Source organism: Artemia franciscana, chromosome 14 (genome assembly GCF_032884065.1).
Source record: "Artemia franciscana chromosome 14, ASM3288406v1, whole genome shotgun sequence".
Classification (NCBI taxonomy): Eukaryota; Metazoa; Arthropoda; class Branchiopoda; order Anostraca; family Artemiidae; genus Artemia; species Artemia franciscana.
The window spans coordinates 35,070,388-35,084,483 of NC_088876.1; the positions used below are offsets into that span (position 1 = coordinate 35,070,388).

At 36.4% G+C, this 14,096-nt stretch overlaps 1 protein-coding gene across 6 annotated transcripts in view; it reads right to left on the reverse strand.

Moving 5' to 3' along the window:
• LOC136035636 (molybdenum cofactor sulfurase-like) overlaps window positions 1-12,935 on the reverse strand; it is a 90,415-nt gene extending 77,480 nt beyond the window's left edge. For 3 of the 6 annotated variants that reach the window (XM_065717532.1, XM_065717531.1, XM_065717534.1), the window contains exon 1: window positions 8,223-8,379. In XM_065717532.1, the coding sequence (XP_065573604.1) occupies window positions 8,223-8,235 (13 nt within the window). In that variant the 5' untranslated portion in view covers window positions 8,236-8,379. Of the gene's footprint in view, window positions 1-8,222; window positions 8,381-9,931; window positions 10,028-12,832 lie in introns of those variants that run through there. The other 3 variants (XM_065717536.1, XM_065717535.1, XM_065717530.1) reach the window with 3 other exon arrangements.
• Between the last annotated feature and the right edge of the window lie 1,161 nt (window positions 12,936-14,096).

The window sequence follows — 14,096 nt, forward strand, 5'->3', positions numbered from 1 at the left end:
TCCCATTCCCCAGCAAAAAGTTTTTTAAATTACAAAATCTATCCCTTGTTTACGCATAGTATTTTTTTTTTATTGGGAAGTATGAATATATTTTTCGGGGGGGGGGGGGTATTTCTGCTGGTGGGATTTTTCACGGGGATAATTTTCCATAGGGAGGGAAGTTTTCAGGGGGTGTTTTTTTCAGAGAAAATTTTACACTGGGGGAATTTGCCAGAATTCCTGTACGAAATTCTTCTTATGTCTTGCTTTCATGTCTTGAGTTTTAATACCTATAGATGTGTCAAAATAATTGGAGTTTTATTCTAATCTCAAATACATAAGTGGCATTGGATTTAAGCTTACCCATCGAAGGTTAAGAGCATGAAAAAAATTGCCATATTTTTGAAAACAGGGGGAGACACCCCCTAAAAGTCATAGAATCTTAATAAAAATCACTCCATTAGATTCAGTGAACCCAACTGTAGAGGTTTCAAGCGCCTATCTAAAAAAAAGTGAACTTTGTATTTTTTGCCAGAAAAATTTCTAGTGCCCTTTTTAAGCGACCAAAAAACTGGAGGGAAACTAGGCCCCCTCTCAAGCTCTTTTTTCTCAAAATAGTCCGATCAAAATTTTGAGATAGCCATTTTGTTCAGCGTAATTGAAAGGCTGAATAACTATACCTTTGGATATCAGGATATCATGACTCTCCCATAGCCCCTCCGGAAAGGTCTTTAAGCTACAAAATTTACCCATTGTTTGTGTATAGTTTTTGCTATTGGGGAGTATGCATACATTTTTTCGGAGGGGGGGGAATCTTCTAGTGGTGGGATTTTCCACAGGGATGATAATATGGGAAGGGAAGTTCCCATGGGGTAGATTTTTCAGGAAAATTTTACGCAGGGGGAATTTGCCAGGAATAATATACAAAATTCTTCTTATGTCTTGCTTTCTTATTACCAACTCAATTTTACGCGTGAAGATGTTAAGGGTAATTATCCCGGTTAAATTTTCCTAGAGAACAAATCCTTGGGTAGGAGGGATTTTCCGTAGAGGAGTAGCCAGATTTCCTGGAATTATTTAAAATACGATTAGAAATTTAATTAATTTTTTTTGAACTGAAAGTAAGGAGCAACATTAAAACTTAAAATGAGCAGAAATTATCAAACAGCTCGTGGTAACGAACTGTAAGTAAGGAGTGACCCGGCTCAATAGTAACTGAAACTTTAGAAGTATGTAATTTTGATTCCAATAGTCTTATCAAAAGAATTGGCTTGTTACACTGATTTAAAATATATAAGTTTAATTAATTTTAGTCTTACCCATTAACGGCTACGAGCCTGAGAAAGTTGGTATGATTTTCAAAATAAGGAGAATTACCCTTTAGTCATAGAATCTTAATGAAAATCACACCATCAGATTCAGTGTACCAAAAAACCCTACCGTCGAGGCTTCAAGCTTCTATCTACAAAAATGTGGTATTTTTTGTTAGAAGAAAGATCGTGGATGCGTGTTTATTTGTTTATTTGTTTTTCTTACCAAGGGTACTCGCATCATAGCTAGGAGCAACATTAAAACTTAAAAAGAACACAAATTAGTACGAAGATGAAGGGGTCGCCACCTCCTCAACAACTTGCTCTTTACGCTAAAGTTTGAATTTCATCCCAATTCTTTAAGAACTACTCCTGAAACACAAGGGTAGTTAAATCAAAACAATAAGAGGTTTTTTAAAAGTACTAAGAAACTTTAACGTAAAGAGTGAGGTGTTAAGGAGGAGGCAGTCCCCTTCATATAAGTAATAATTTCTTTTTGTTTTAAGTTTTAATGTTGCTCCTTACTTTTAATGAAAAAATAACTTGTTTTTTTATTTAATCCAATATCAAAGACTGCAGTTGCCAAAGAATCTCTAAGGAGAGGTAAAGCACCGAGACCAAAGGGTACTGCTGCAGAGCTTGTTGGCTCTGATCGGTAAATGTTGGCTCTGGTCACTCTATCGACTGCTACCATAATATCGCATAAATAGTTTGGTACAATGACATGTCCAATGGATATCGTACAAGATAGCAATGAGCCCTATTAAAAAAGGCCAATTAGGATATTCTATTCTGTTCGACAAAACTTTTAGTTGACTATTGACACGTAGGATTCTGATTTTCTTCTATTTTGAAAACCTTCCTTTTTGTTACTTAATTTTTACATGTTCCCACTAGCCTATACCTGATCAATAGCCGGTTAATGTAATGGGTGCATCGGTATTGGTTGATGGATTACTCGACTCTCAGCTGCAGATAAATTAGGTGTTACGCACTTTGGTTGACTTCACTCGCCCAGCCAGCAGCAGAGCTGGCTTTGATTTGACAGCCAATCATAGCATTCAAAATTTTCAAAGGCAGTTTAATCATATTGGCAGTCGAGTCATAGCCAGCTGTCCAAAAATGATGCGTCTTCAAAAAATGCTGCTGACAGGGTGAATGATGTCAATGAAGACGAGGCTTAAACAAGAAAATTTTCCCCTTGCCTCTTTCATGATTCAATTCTTGTAACAACGGAGATTATTGACACAATAACTAAAAATATTAATAGGTATATAGCAACCAACAGGATAATCGTAGAAACCCTGGTTTTCAGGTAGGAATAGACCGAGGATAGAGCCCATTTATATCCTTACACCTCTGAATCCATTTCTTCTCTTCCAACTGTCGCTCATACCAGCCGAATAGTTTGGGTCCTTGTTGACAGATTTGGATATTCTGACGATATGGAAGAGATCTCTGCAACTAACAACCACCAGCCAACCACCAGCAACAAACAGACAAACAACCACCAGCAGAACCTAAGTCATTGTGACGTCTTGTCATGAGCAAGAAATTCCTTTTTCCGAAGCCACTGATGAACAGGTGACAGAAACAGTCGAAAATTTCATCTACGTTGAAAACCTCTTGGTAACTGTCATACCATTAGGGCCGTATCTATTATTTTACATACATACACACATATATTTATTTCACATCAAAAGAAACAGATGGAGTATAAGATAAAAAAGCAAAAAAAAAAACTCACTACAAAAGAATACACAACACACAAGAAAAATAAAGAACAAATGGGTATCTAACTACAAAAAACAAAAACCTATTGCCTCAAAATAATTTCCCAAGGATGAGTAACAATATTAGAGTTATATCTGGCGATCTGGGCTAATATTGCTTCATTAGGGTCGATAATCCCATACCGACTTGTCACAATACGGTTACTTGTCCATGGTGGAAGCCGTAAGAGGTACTTTGCATATTTATAATATGTAGACCGCAATTCTTTCTTATCTTCCTTTTGGAAAATCCTCCAAAATGGACTTAGATACAGATAATGGGGTAGTGCCATTGCATTATATAGATGGGCCAACATCCGCCGATCAAACTGACGCTTATAAACTACAACACGGCTATACGCTAAAGAGATCCGCTTCTGCAGATGACTCTGGAAAAGATGACGTGTTTCAAGCATAGACCGACCAATAGGGATCCCCAAATAAACTATGTGTTCGGCAAGCCGAACAGTAGCACCACCCAGCCTAACATCAACAGCAGGCCCTTGCTTAGCATTAAACAACAACACATCTGATTTCTTTTCGTTAAACTGAAGGCCAATTTTTCCATATTCTACTTGAAACTAGATAAAATTCTCCTCTAAACCGCGAAGGAGGCAGCTCAAATTAAGTACATCGTCTGCATAGCTTATTAACGATAGATCAATTCCTCTCAGAATGTATGTCAGATTTGACTTAGATTGTGGTTTAACGATGCTGTTATTAAATGCGGTAGGTGATGTCAATGAACCCTGCCTTACACCTTTTTCAACGGGGAGTACCGGGTTATTTGTCAGGTTTGGTGTTATTGGTAGCTTAAGCCTAGCTTTTAAATTTTTATACATATCATATAAAGGGTTTAACATACTTGGATCAACACCTACTAGGCCCATATCTAAAATAATCTGCTCATGAATTAGTGAATCAAAGGCCCTTCTGACATCATGTGCAGCGAGAGCTATGCTCTCACCACTTTTCTCAGCATCTATCAAAGCCGAAACAAGACCAGAAAGAGCGTGGCCACAACCAAGACTAGGCTGAAAACCGAATTGATGGTCTGGGACTATGCATTTTGACCGCAGTTCATCGACAATAAGTGCCTCAAATAACTTACAAAAAAACTGTAGCCACAGTTATAGGTCGGAAAGACGAGCACTGGCTATGTGGCTTTCCCTTTTTAGGCACAGGTGTTAATATTCCTATTGAAAAAGAATCAGACACTATACCCAGGTTAAAAATTGTTTGAAAACGCAGGGCAAGGTGCTCAAGGAACAACTCGCTGCAAAACAGCAGGTGCTGAATTGATATACCATCACAACCGCGCGATTTCTTTTTTTTTTAGTTTTCTAATAGCAGAACGGATAGAACACCTCGTAATTATAACACCTGGACTGTTTTCTTCTCGCTTACGTGAGAAGAAATCATCCAGTTTCACACCGAAGCTTTTTTGTAGCTTGATATCAGGAGCCGAAAATTCATTTGTATAATGCTGAACCCAATTATCTCGAGATATTGAGGTCATTGTTACATGAGATCTTTCTTTAAACAATGAAGACCAAAGTTTATTTGGGTGGGTAAGGATAGCCTGAGATGAAGAACGAATAATTGCACTACGGTGTAGTGAAAGTTCTTTCGCGAATTTACGTTTACTATGAATTCGAAGCTTATTCACCCATCCGTCTCGAGGACACCCAGCCTCACGCCAAACCGAAAGCCAGAATTTTGCCGAACTACACGCGTTGGCCTGGTACTTCGGTACCAGGCCACACCCGTCTAAATGGTACAGCTGACTGTTCAGCGAGACGTAATGCGTGCACAAGCTCACCACAATAAATATTTAACCGAATTCGTGATTCCGCCGGATAGTTCTTAGAACTAACCATCAGCAGATCAAAAGGAACGCGGATTTTTGAAGCAAGTTCATCACAAGTCGACTGAAATGAACTCATAGACGCACGTTTCCAATCACAAACAAAATAAGGACGCTTCTGGAGCCTTCCAGGAGGAGGCGGAACACTACTATTTAAATCAATATTGAAAAACAATGGAAAATGGTCTGATGTAAAATTTGAATCAGATACAAGAACCTCACTCGGTGTAAGTGATCGAGTGTGCATAACATGATCTAGGTTTGACATACTTCCCGAATTATGAATATATGAAAAATTCTTATTCTTAGACGCGAGTATAAATTCATCACCTAGCATACCGAGTAACATATTAGCACGATTAGAACTTGAGCTGTTGTTGCTGCTCGGGTTTTCAAGATCACAGTTAAAGTCACCTGTTATCAGACACGAAAATCCATGCTTTTTTATTTTATCAATACATTTGGATAGCCTTGCAATACTTATGGCAAACTGTCTATCTGATCGATCATCACGATAGTCCGTAGGGAGGTAAACATTCACTATAACCATATCTTGGATTTTTGATAGCGAGAAAGTCCAATGCCGAGTCAAACATAGAAGTGGATAGAGAGGATCTAACATAAGTCGCAAGGCCGCCAGATGGCCGGCCATGAGTGCGAGAGCGTTTGGCTGCACCTGTAAAAACTTGATGGTTTGGTGACAGGTTCAATAACGGAAGGCTGAGAGAGGTTGCAAAATGTTCCTGCAAACACACAATATCATATCTTGAAAGAATGTCCTCGATAAAAATAGACCGGTTAAGGATATTTCCATTTAAATTCCACATTGCAACTGCATGCTTAGCACAAGCGGGTTCTAGATTCATTTTGGTAGGGAATTCAAATTGATTATCGCTTTATTAGCCGGACATCTTATGTTATAGCATGTATGGCCTTTCTTTTTGCATATAATGCAGTACATATCTTTAGTGCACAAATTGTCCTTCGTGGATGTGTGATCAGAAGCACCACAACGACCACATATAGGCGTCAATACGCAATTAGTCGCTAAGTGACCAACTCTATGGCACGAAAACATCTTTTTGGGAGAAATTTGAATTCTTCAGCAGGCAGCTTCTCATAGCCGATTCGGACTGAGACTGCAAGAAAGTCTTCGAGATCCTTACTGGTCCCGAAATACAGCTTGAACACTTTGGAGCGCTCAAAGCTACCGATTTCTATTGCTTTTAATGCATATGGAACAAGGGATTCTATATCAGTCTGGGTCATACTAGGTGGAACCTTTTTCAAAACAGCAATGAACATTTTCTCTTTGAGCATGGCAGAGACCTCAGGCTTACTAACTTTCATTTTCTCAACGATCTTTTCAGCAGAAGATTTGGACTTGACGAATAATTTCCAGTCCTGTCTCACCTTTTTAGCTCACTTATTTCGGCTGAGTTGGGGCAGATGGTATCCAAAAACTGCTTGCGAGCAATGGGATTATCAAGAGGCTTTGGCATTTTAAGAACAACGGCATAGGATGTCTGGAGACTGACTGTTACAGGATTGGCGGGGCCTGGGACACTACTCACTGAAGGGCAGCTTAGGCTCTGTACTTTAGCCGTAGACACAAAGTTCTTAAATTCTAGACATAAATCATTTACCTTGCGGGTTAACGTAGCGCTTGCTTCGCCAGGAATTGTGGGGACTTCGTCCGGTTCGTATATAACAAACTTCGGCAGTTCCACTGAATTCTTATCACAGTAGTCTGAAACTTTCAAAATGTCTGCAAATGTATCAGCAACTTTCAGCCTTTCACTTGGTCGAGTAGTATAATTCGCCACAGACCAAATTGTTTTCTTCGCTTCGCTCACCAAATAGTCGGCGAAAAAATCGCAACCAGTTTTGATAATATCGGCATTTGCATTACCTTTTGATTTCGCCCGCACGGCAAAATTTAGTATTGCGTTATGTACTAGTCTATTCGGCCGCATCCCATGAAATGAATCCAGTTCACACGCAGTTCCCGACTCAACGTTAGCTAATCCATTAATTAGCAAAACAAACAAATCCAATCTTTTTTGCACAATTTCTCAGCAAACACAGGTAGATAGGTATTTGTACGAGTTACGTAAATAATGTGATTCAATCTTTACACTTTCATAATAGTGTATCCTTGTAACTTGAAAAAATAATCCGTCTAATTTAGCTTATATTCACTCTTCAAAAGCAAGGTAATATCCAGAAAAATGTTATTTTTTGTTCGTCCGCAATGAATGAAAACTAGTTGAACAAGACATTTTGTCTTGGGGAAGGGTATTTTAGATTTTGGAGGGTACAAAAAAACTCATAAAAATTTGCTTATATGTTTTTTTTCATTTCTTAAGAGATGGACGAACATTTCAGGAGAGGGGGAGATTCAAGCCCCCTGGCCCCCTCCTGAATACGGCCTTATATACTATTCACATGAAATATCGACTACTATCTAATTTTTGAATCTGACCAAAAATTCTATCATTGAAAAGTTAGCATTCATTAGCATGCCTGCACAAGCATTAGATAGAGCAAATTTATACCGTGGAAGGTCCAAATCCCGGGAGTTACTTTCAATCAGCTATATTCATTCTAATACAAAACCCCGCTAAAAATAAGAATATAGACTGAAGGAACCCGTAAGCATTCGGGGCTGTGAGCAATTATTCTGAAATCCAAGATAAAAAATAAATTGTTATGTTTTATCAAAAAGTTTCCATGTTTAAAACAGACATAATAGTGTCAACTCAGTGGCGGATCCAGGTGGGTGTATGGAGGACCGCGCTCCCCCTAGCCTGGTGCTGAATTTGGGGATAATATCATGTTGCCATATTAAATATCATATTTTTGTAGAGGGTAAACAGCTTTTCATTTTTTATGGCGGGGTTGTTTCTAGAACTTACTGATTTTTGTATCAATATTTTTTACATCATTTAATTTTAACAGATTTATTATAACTTCAACCCTCAGCAGATTTTATATTAAGTTATTTACCATTTCCACAACCTACCTACGGCGTATAATCATTGAGATTTCCTTTAAATTGCTGGCATTTCTTTGTTCGCAAGTTTGTCGGAGTAAAATATTTTGCGCCCCCCGCTAAACAAAAAAAAATCCTGGATCCGCCCACGTGTCAACTACTGCTCAAATTCTATTTCAATCATTGCTTTAATAAAGTAACTTCCTTAATATTCTTTCACCTAGCAATTACAGACAAAATCTGTGAATTATTTAAAATTAGAAAACTTTCTATTCGTATTTTGTAGAGAAAATTGTTACCTGTGCTACTCATCTTTCCATCTCCTGAAACTGACTGCCAATATTTTTGAACGCTTTCCAAATGTTCACTGAGTGATGCGTTATCACACTTGTTCAAACACTGACGTAAAAATAATAGCTGATAAAACTTACTATGATTGTTTTAAACTTTGAAAATAATAAATATGTTTGGAGTCAAGTAAATTTCCGGAAAAAAGGAATATTTATAACTTGCTTGCTGTCATAATCCGTCACTTTCATCATGAACGAATAATGTCTATTTAAAGAGGTCACGTCTTTTTGAAAAGTATTTGATGAAGCCTTCAGTCTAAGCCATTGAATCAGAATTATGAGATCTAGTATTCATTTAAAATCACGAAACTAATCTCAGAGCATCCATGCTCAGGCTAGCCAGGTGCCCCATGACCTCATAAAGCATTAAATCAAAGTTCTATGGCTGGAATTTGACTGGGAACATTCAGAAATGTAAAAAATGTGCCATATACCATACAAGCATTTTCGGGAGTGAGGGTAATAAAGAAAGATTGACCAGTTATAATAAAGACCTCTTAGACACATTTTAGTACAAACATAAACATTTTATACCCTGTTGGAATGAGATCCTGCAGCAGTTTTTAATTTATATTCCTTGACGGCCAAAGAAGAACCCCCTCCACCCAAGAACATCATAGTATTGACATAGTGTACCTCTTTCAGCTCATGATAACTCAAAAATCATAAAGGAAGTAGTCCTAATTGATAAATATTAACCAAGAAAATCGATTTTCATTAGAAATCGAGTTTACAATATGAACTCTCAGGGAACCCAATTCATAGTGAGTCCCACCCACAATTATTAGCTTTAGGTCTGCGAAAAGGCTAAGCTCTACTAATATGTCAATATTCCTGCTACTCCCACCACAACTACTCATATCCACTGCTTTCTCCTCCTATCCTTTAAAAAAGGCCAAAAATATAGTCCGAATTTGTTGTATGCAACAAATTACATACATTTACGTATCTTTAATCCAAATCTTATAATTTTTTGTGAGTAGGGGATAACCCTTACTCATCCCCTCCAAGTCACCGGTGTCTCCCATAACATTGCTTTATACCCAATTTTGAGACTAATCCATGTAGGGTAGGCAAGGAGATTTCTCAATGTAACACACCTGGTCGATCCCCAAAGAAGGAGGCTAAAGCCATCAAACTTCATAGAATGAGCTCTGGGATTTGGCTAAGGATGGATTTAATTTAGGTTAAACTATCACTGTCTTGTGAAACTTCAGGTGCGAGAAAACTAAATACAAGCAGAACCATTACTGGGGGGTGGCACCTCGGGAAAAATTAATTACTGTTCCCCTTCCAGCTCTAATTTAAGCAAAAGAAGCCAAATCAAGATGCAAATTTGATCAAAGTGGGCACTCCCCCCGCAACAGCACCCCTCCCAGCCACGGTGCCTGGGAAAATTGTTCCAATTTCCCCTCCCCCCCCCTTTGAACGGTTCTGAGTACAAGTAGGACAATGAGTTTTCTGTCAGCACTTTGCTTTATAATTGAAAATAGCGACGAAGACCACACTGCCTTTCCATGACAAACAAATACAACGTAGAAACAATAGGGAAAGTTTTTTCAAGACAATGGAAATTATTTATGTAGATATTTCGGCCCTATGTCCAAGGGCCGTCTTCAGCACAATACAATACTATATATATATATAAAAGAACTTACATCAAATTGTGAGAATTAAAACTGAATATAAAAACACTTATTAAAACTTTTTTTTTAAAATATAGCCCTTGCATCCTTACTTCAGCGAAGTTCAACCAGGACTGGCGAAAAGAATGAAATGAAGAAATATAAACTCATTCAAACTAAAGAGAATAAAATGATTAGATACAATTTCTTAAAGCTAATCTTGCTTGTTTAGCAGCCTGTCTCAAAGGCCTTTTCGTAGTTGGTTCAGTACTATTATAAATTGGTTTAGTAAAATATTTTGTTAGATCATTTTTAATTAAATTTGAGTATAAAGAATTTAGTGAGTATTCCCCCAAGTCCCTGTTCAAAGAAATATTTTTATTTATTTTGAGATTAATTTCAATTGATTCTCGAACCACCTGTTTTATTCCCAAATCATTACTAATGAGTGAAGAGTTTTCAAAAAGTATCATGTGGGACGGATTATTAAATATATGCCAACCTAGAGCAGAATCAAAGGAGTTGTTGGAACCATTTGAAATTAAGGCCTTGTCTATGTCATTTTTATGCTGTTGTAACCTTTTGTCTAGATTCTGATGGGTCCTGCCGACATAGTATTTTCCGCAATCACAGGGCATTTGATAAACCCCTCTTTGGCGAGTAACTGGGGTCTTATCTTTACCCGAATTTAAGAAATTGATGATTTTAAAATTATTAGTAAAAACTAGGTACAGATTATTTTTTGTGCAAATATTTTTTAATTTTGTTGTAATCTTTGGGATATACGGAAGATAGACAATATTTGAGGGCTTATCAATAGCCTCACATTGTGAAGTATCTTCTTCGATTTTACAAGAATGTCTTTTTATTCTACGGCTAATTATTTTATTTACAAAAGGAATGGGGTATCCATTACCAAAAAGAATATCTCTGATAAAATTTATTTCTGCATTTATATATGAATGGGAACAAATATTTAGGGCACGATCAATGAGGGAAATTACAACTGCTCTTTTAACTTGTGGGGGGTGATTTGAATTAAAGTGAAGATATCTATTGTTTTGTGTTGGCTTTCGATATATAGTAAAATCCAGTTCATTAGCATTACGAATAATTAATACATCTAAAAACGGTAGTTTATTTTCAATTTCAACTTCAAGGGTGAACTGCAAATTTCGGTCATAAGTGTTAAGATGATCTAAGAAGCCCCGAAGTTCAGCTTCCCCATAATTCCAAAGTGAAATTACGTCATCCATATAACGACCCCAATTGACATGTTTTAGAAAATAAGAATTCAATGCCCAATTCTCAAGATTCTCGACGTAAATATTTGCTAGTAGCCCGGATAAAGGTGCCCCCATGGGTAATCCATTTTTTGCTGATAAAAAGAATCGCGAAATTGAAAATACATAGAAAACTTATTACAAATTTTAACAAGAGTCATTAAAACTTCACAATCAATTCCTGTCGCTGAAGTCTCGATCAAGTGGTAATTTTCTTCTATTTTGTTTTTTAATAAATCCTCTGAAATAGTTACATCTATATTTGTATACATGGAAACAATGTCGAAACTACTAACTATTGTGTTTTCTGAAATACTTGTGTTGCTAAGTTTTTTAATCAAATCTGCCGAGTTATGAATATAGGAATTTTGAGAATACAATAAAGGTTTGAAAGCTGCACAAAGCCATTTTCCAATATTGGCAGCGGGAGCTTTAGTACAAGCTACAATAGGTCTTAAGGGAATACCCTGTTTATGTATTTTTGGTAAACCGTAGAGTTTAGGACAGAAACTACCACGGGGAAAAAATTTATTGTATAGTTGTGGGGTGATTTTACCATTTTGTTTTAGCTGCTTTAATTCATTTATAATATTATTAGTGAACTGATCAGTAGGATCATGAGTTATTGTTTGATATGTAATTGTGTCATTTAAATGCGAAAAAATTTTGTTGTCATAGTCTGTTGTATTCATGACAACAAGTGAATTGCTTTTGTCTGCTTTAGTTATTATAATAGAAGGATCTTTTCGGAGATTAGATAGTATTTTTATGTCATGCAAATTTTCCGGTGTGGAATTGGTAGGAGGCTTAAACTTTTTTTGGCTATTATAGAGGATATTTATTAGACCAGATCTAACTTCATCCGGGTTAGAGACAGAAGGATAGCGTTTATGCAAAGCGGACTCTAGAGAGGAAACTATATCTGCCACAGGAACCTGTTTCGGTAGAAAAGAAAATTTTGGACCTTTTTCTAGTGTTTCGATTTCCTGGGGTTCCAATGTTTTAGAAGAGAGGTTAACGATAGCAGGCCCAGGAGTGAATCTTGGAGAATAAATACGGTTTCTCATCGAAGATTCATTTTGTAAGCCTTCTAATTTTTTATAGAGGCGTTCCTTGGACAAACGAAAATCGTGGCTAAACAAATTCCTTTCTAATCTAACAACTTGAGCAAAATCAACGGTGGACAGGTTTTCCAGCAAAAAAGTTTCCAACGATTTTCTCTCTGAAGAAATAATATGTCGTTTCTGTTTTTTGTCCTTAATAATATGGACTAGGGTTTTTAACTGTAGTGTATGGGCAAATTGCGCTTCTTTTCGGGTATTTAAATGTAATTTATATCTTAAAGACTTGGGAATAAGGTTTTCCTTTCTACAGGATTCTAAAAATTTTTGTTGATTGATAATATTAGCATGTTTTTTACCTAGACTAATAAAATAAAAGATATCATAGGTCAACTGCTCCCCATAAGCTAGACGAAAATAGCGACGAAGACCACACTGCCTTTCCATAACAAACAAATACAACGTAGAAACAATAGGGAAAGTTTTTTCAAGACAATGGAAATTATTTATGTAGATATTTCGGCCCTATGTCCAAGGGCCGTCTTCAGCACAATACAATACTATATATATATATATATAAAAGAACTTACATCAAATTGTGAGAATTAAAACTGAATATAAAAACACTTATTAAAACATTTTTTTTTAAAATATAGCCCTAGCATCCTTACTTCAGCGAAGTTCAACCAGGACTGGCGAAAAGAATGAAATGAAGAAATATAAACTCATTCAAACTAAAGAGAATAAAATGATTAGATGCAATTTCTTAAAGCTAATCTTGCTTGTTTAGCAGCCTGTCTCAAAGGCCTTTTCGTAGTTGGTTCAGTACTATTATAAATTGGTTTAGTAAAATATTTTGTTAGATCATTTTTAATTAAATTTGAGTATAAAGAATTTAGTGAGCATTCCCCCAAGTCCCTGTTCAAAGAAATATTTTTATTTATTTTGAGATTAATTTCAATTGATTCTCGAACCACCTGTTTTATTCCCAAATCATTACTAATGAGTGAAGAGTTTTCAAAAAGTATCATGTGGGACGGATTATTAAATATATGCCAACCTAGAGCAGAATCAAAGGAGTTATTGGAACCATTTGAAATTAAGGCCTTGTCTATGTCATTTTTATGCTGTTGTAACCTTTTGTCTAGATTCTGATGGGTCCTGCCGACATAGTATTTTCCGCAATCACAGGGTATTTGATAAACCCCTCTTTGGCGATGATCCTACTGATCAGTTCACTAATAATATTATAAATGAATTAAAGCAGCTAAAACAAAATGGTAAAATCACCCCACAACTATACAATAAATTTTTTCCCCGTGGTAGTTTCTGTCCTAAACTCTACGGTTTACCAAAAATACATAAACAGGGTATTCCCTTAAGACCTATTATAGCTTGTACTAAAGCTCCCGCTGCCAATATTGGAAAATGGCTTTTTGCAGCTTTCAAACCTTTATTGTATTCTCAAAATTCCTATATTCATAACTCGGCAGATTTGATTAAAAAACTTAGCAACACAAGTATTTCAGAAAACACAATAGTTAGTAGTTTCGACATTGTTTCCATGTATACAAATATAGATGTAACTATTTCAGAGGATTTATTAAAAAACAAAATAGAAGAAAATTACCACTTGATCGAGACTTCAGCGACAGGAATTGATTGTGAAGTTTTAATGACTCTTGTTAAAATTTGTAATAGGTTTTCTATGTATTTTCAATTTCGCGATTCTTTTTATCAGCAAAAAAATGGATTACCCATGGGGGCACCTTTATCCGGGCTACTAGCAAATATTTACGTCGAGAATCTTGAGAATTGGGCATTGAATTCTTATTTTCTAAAACATGTCTATTG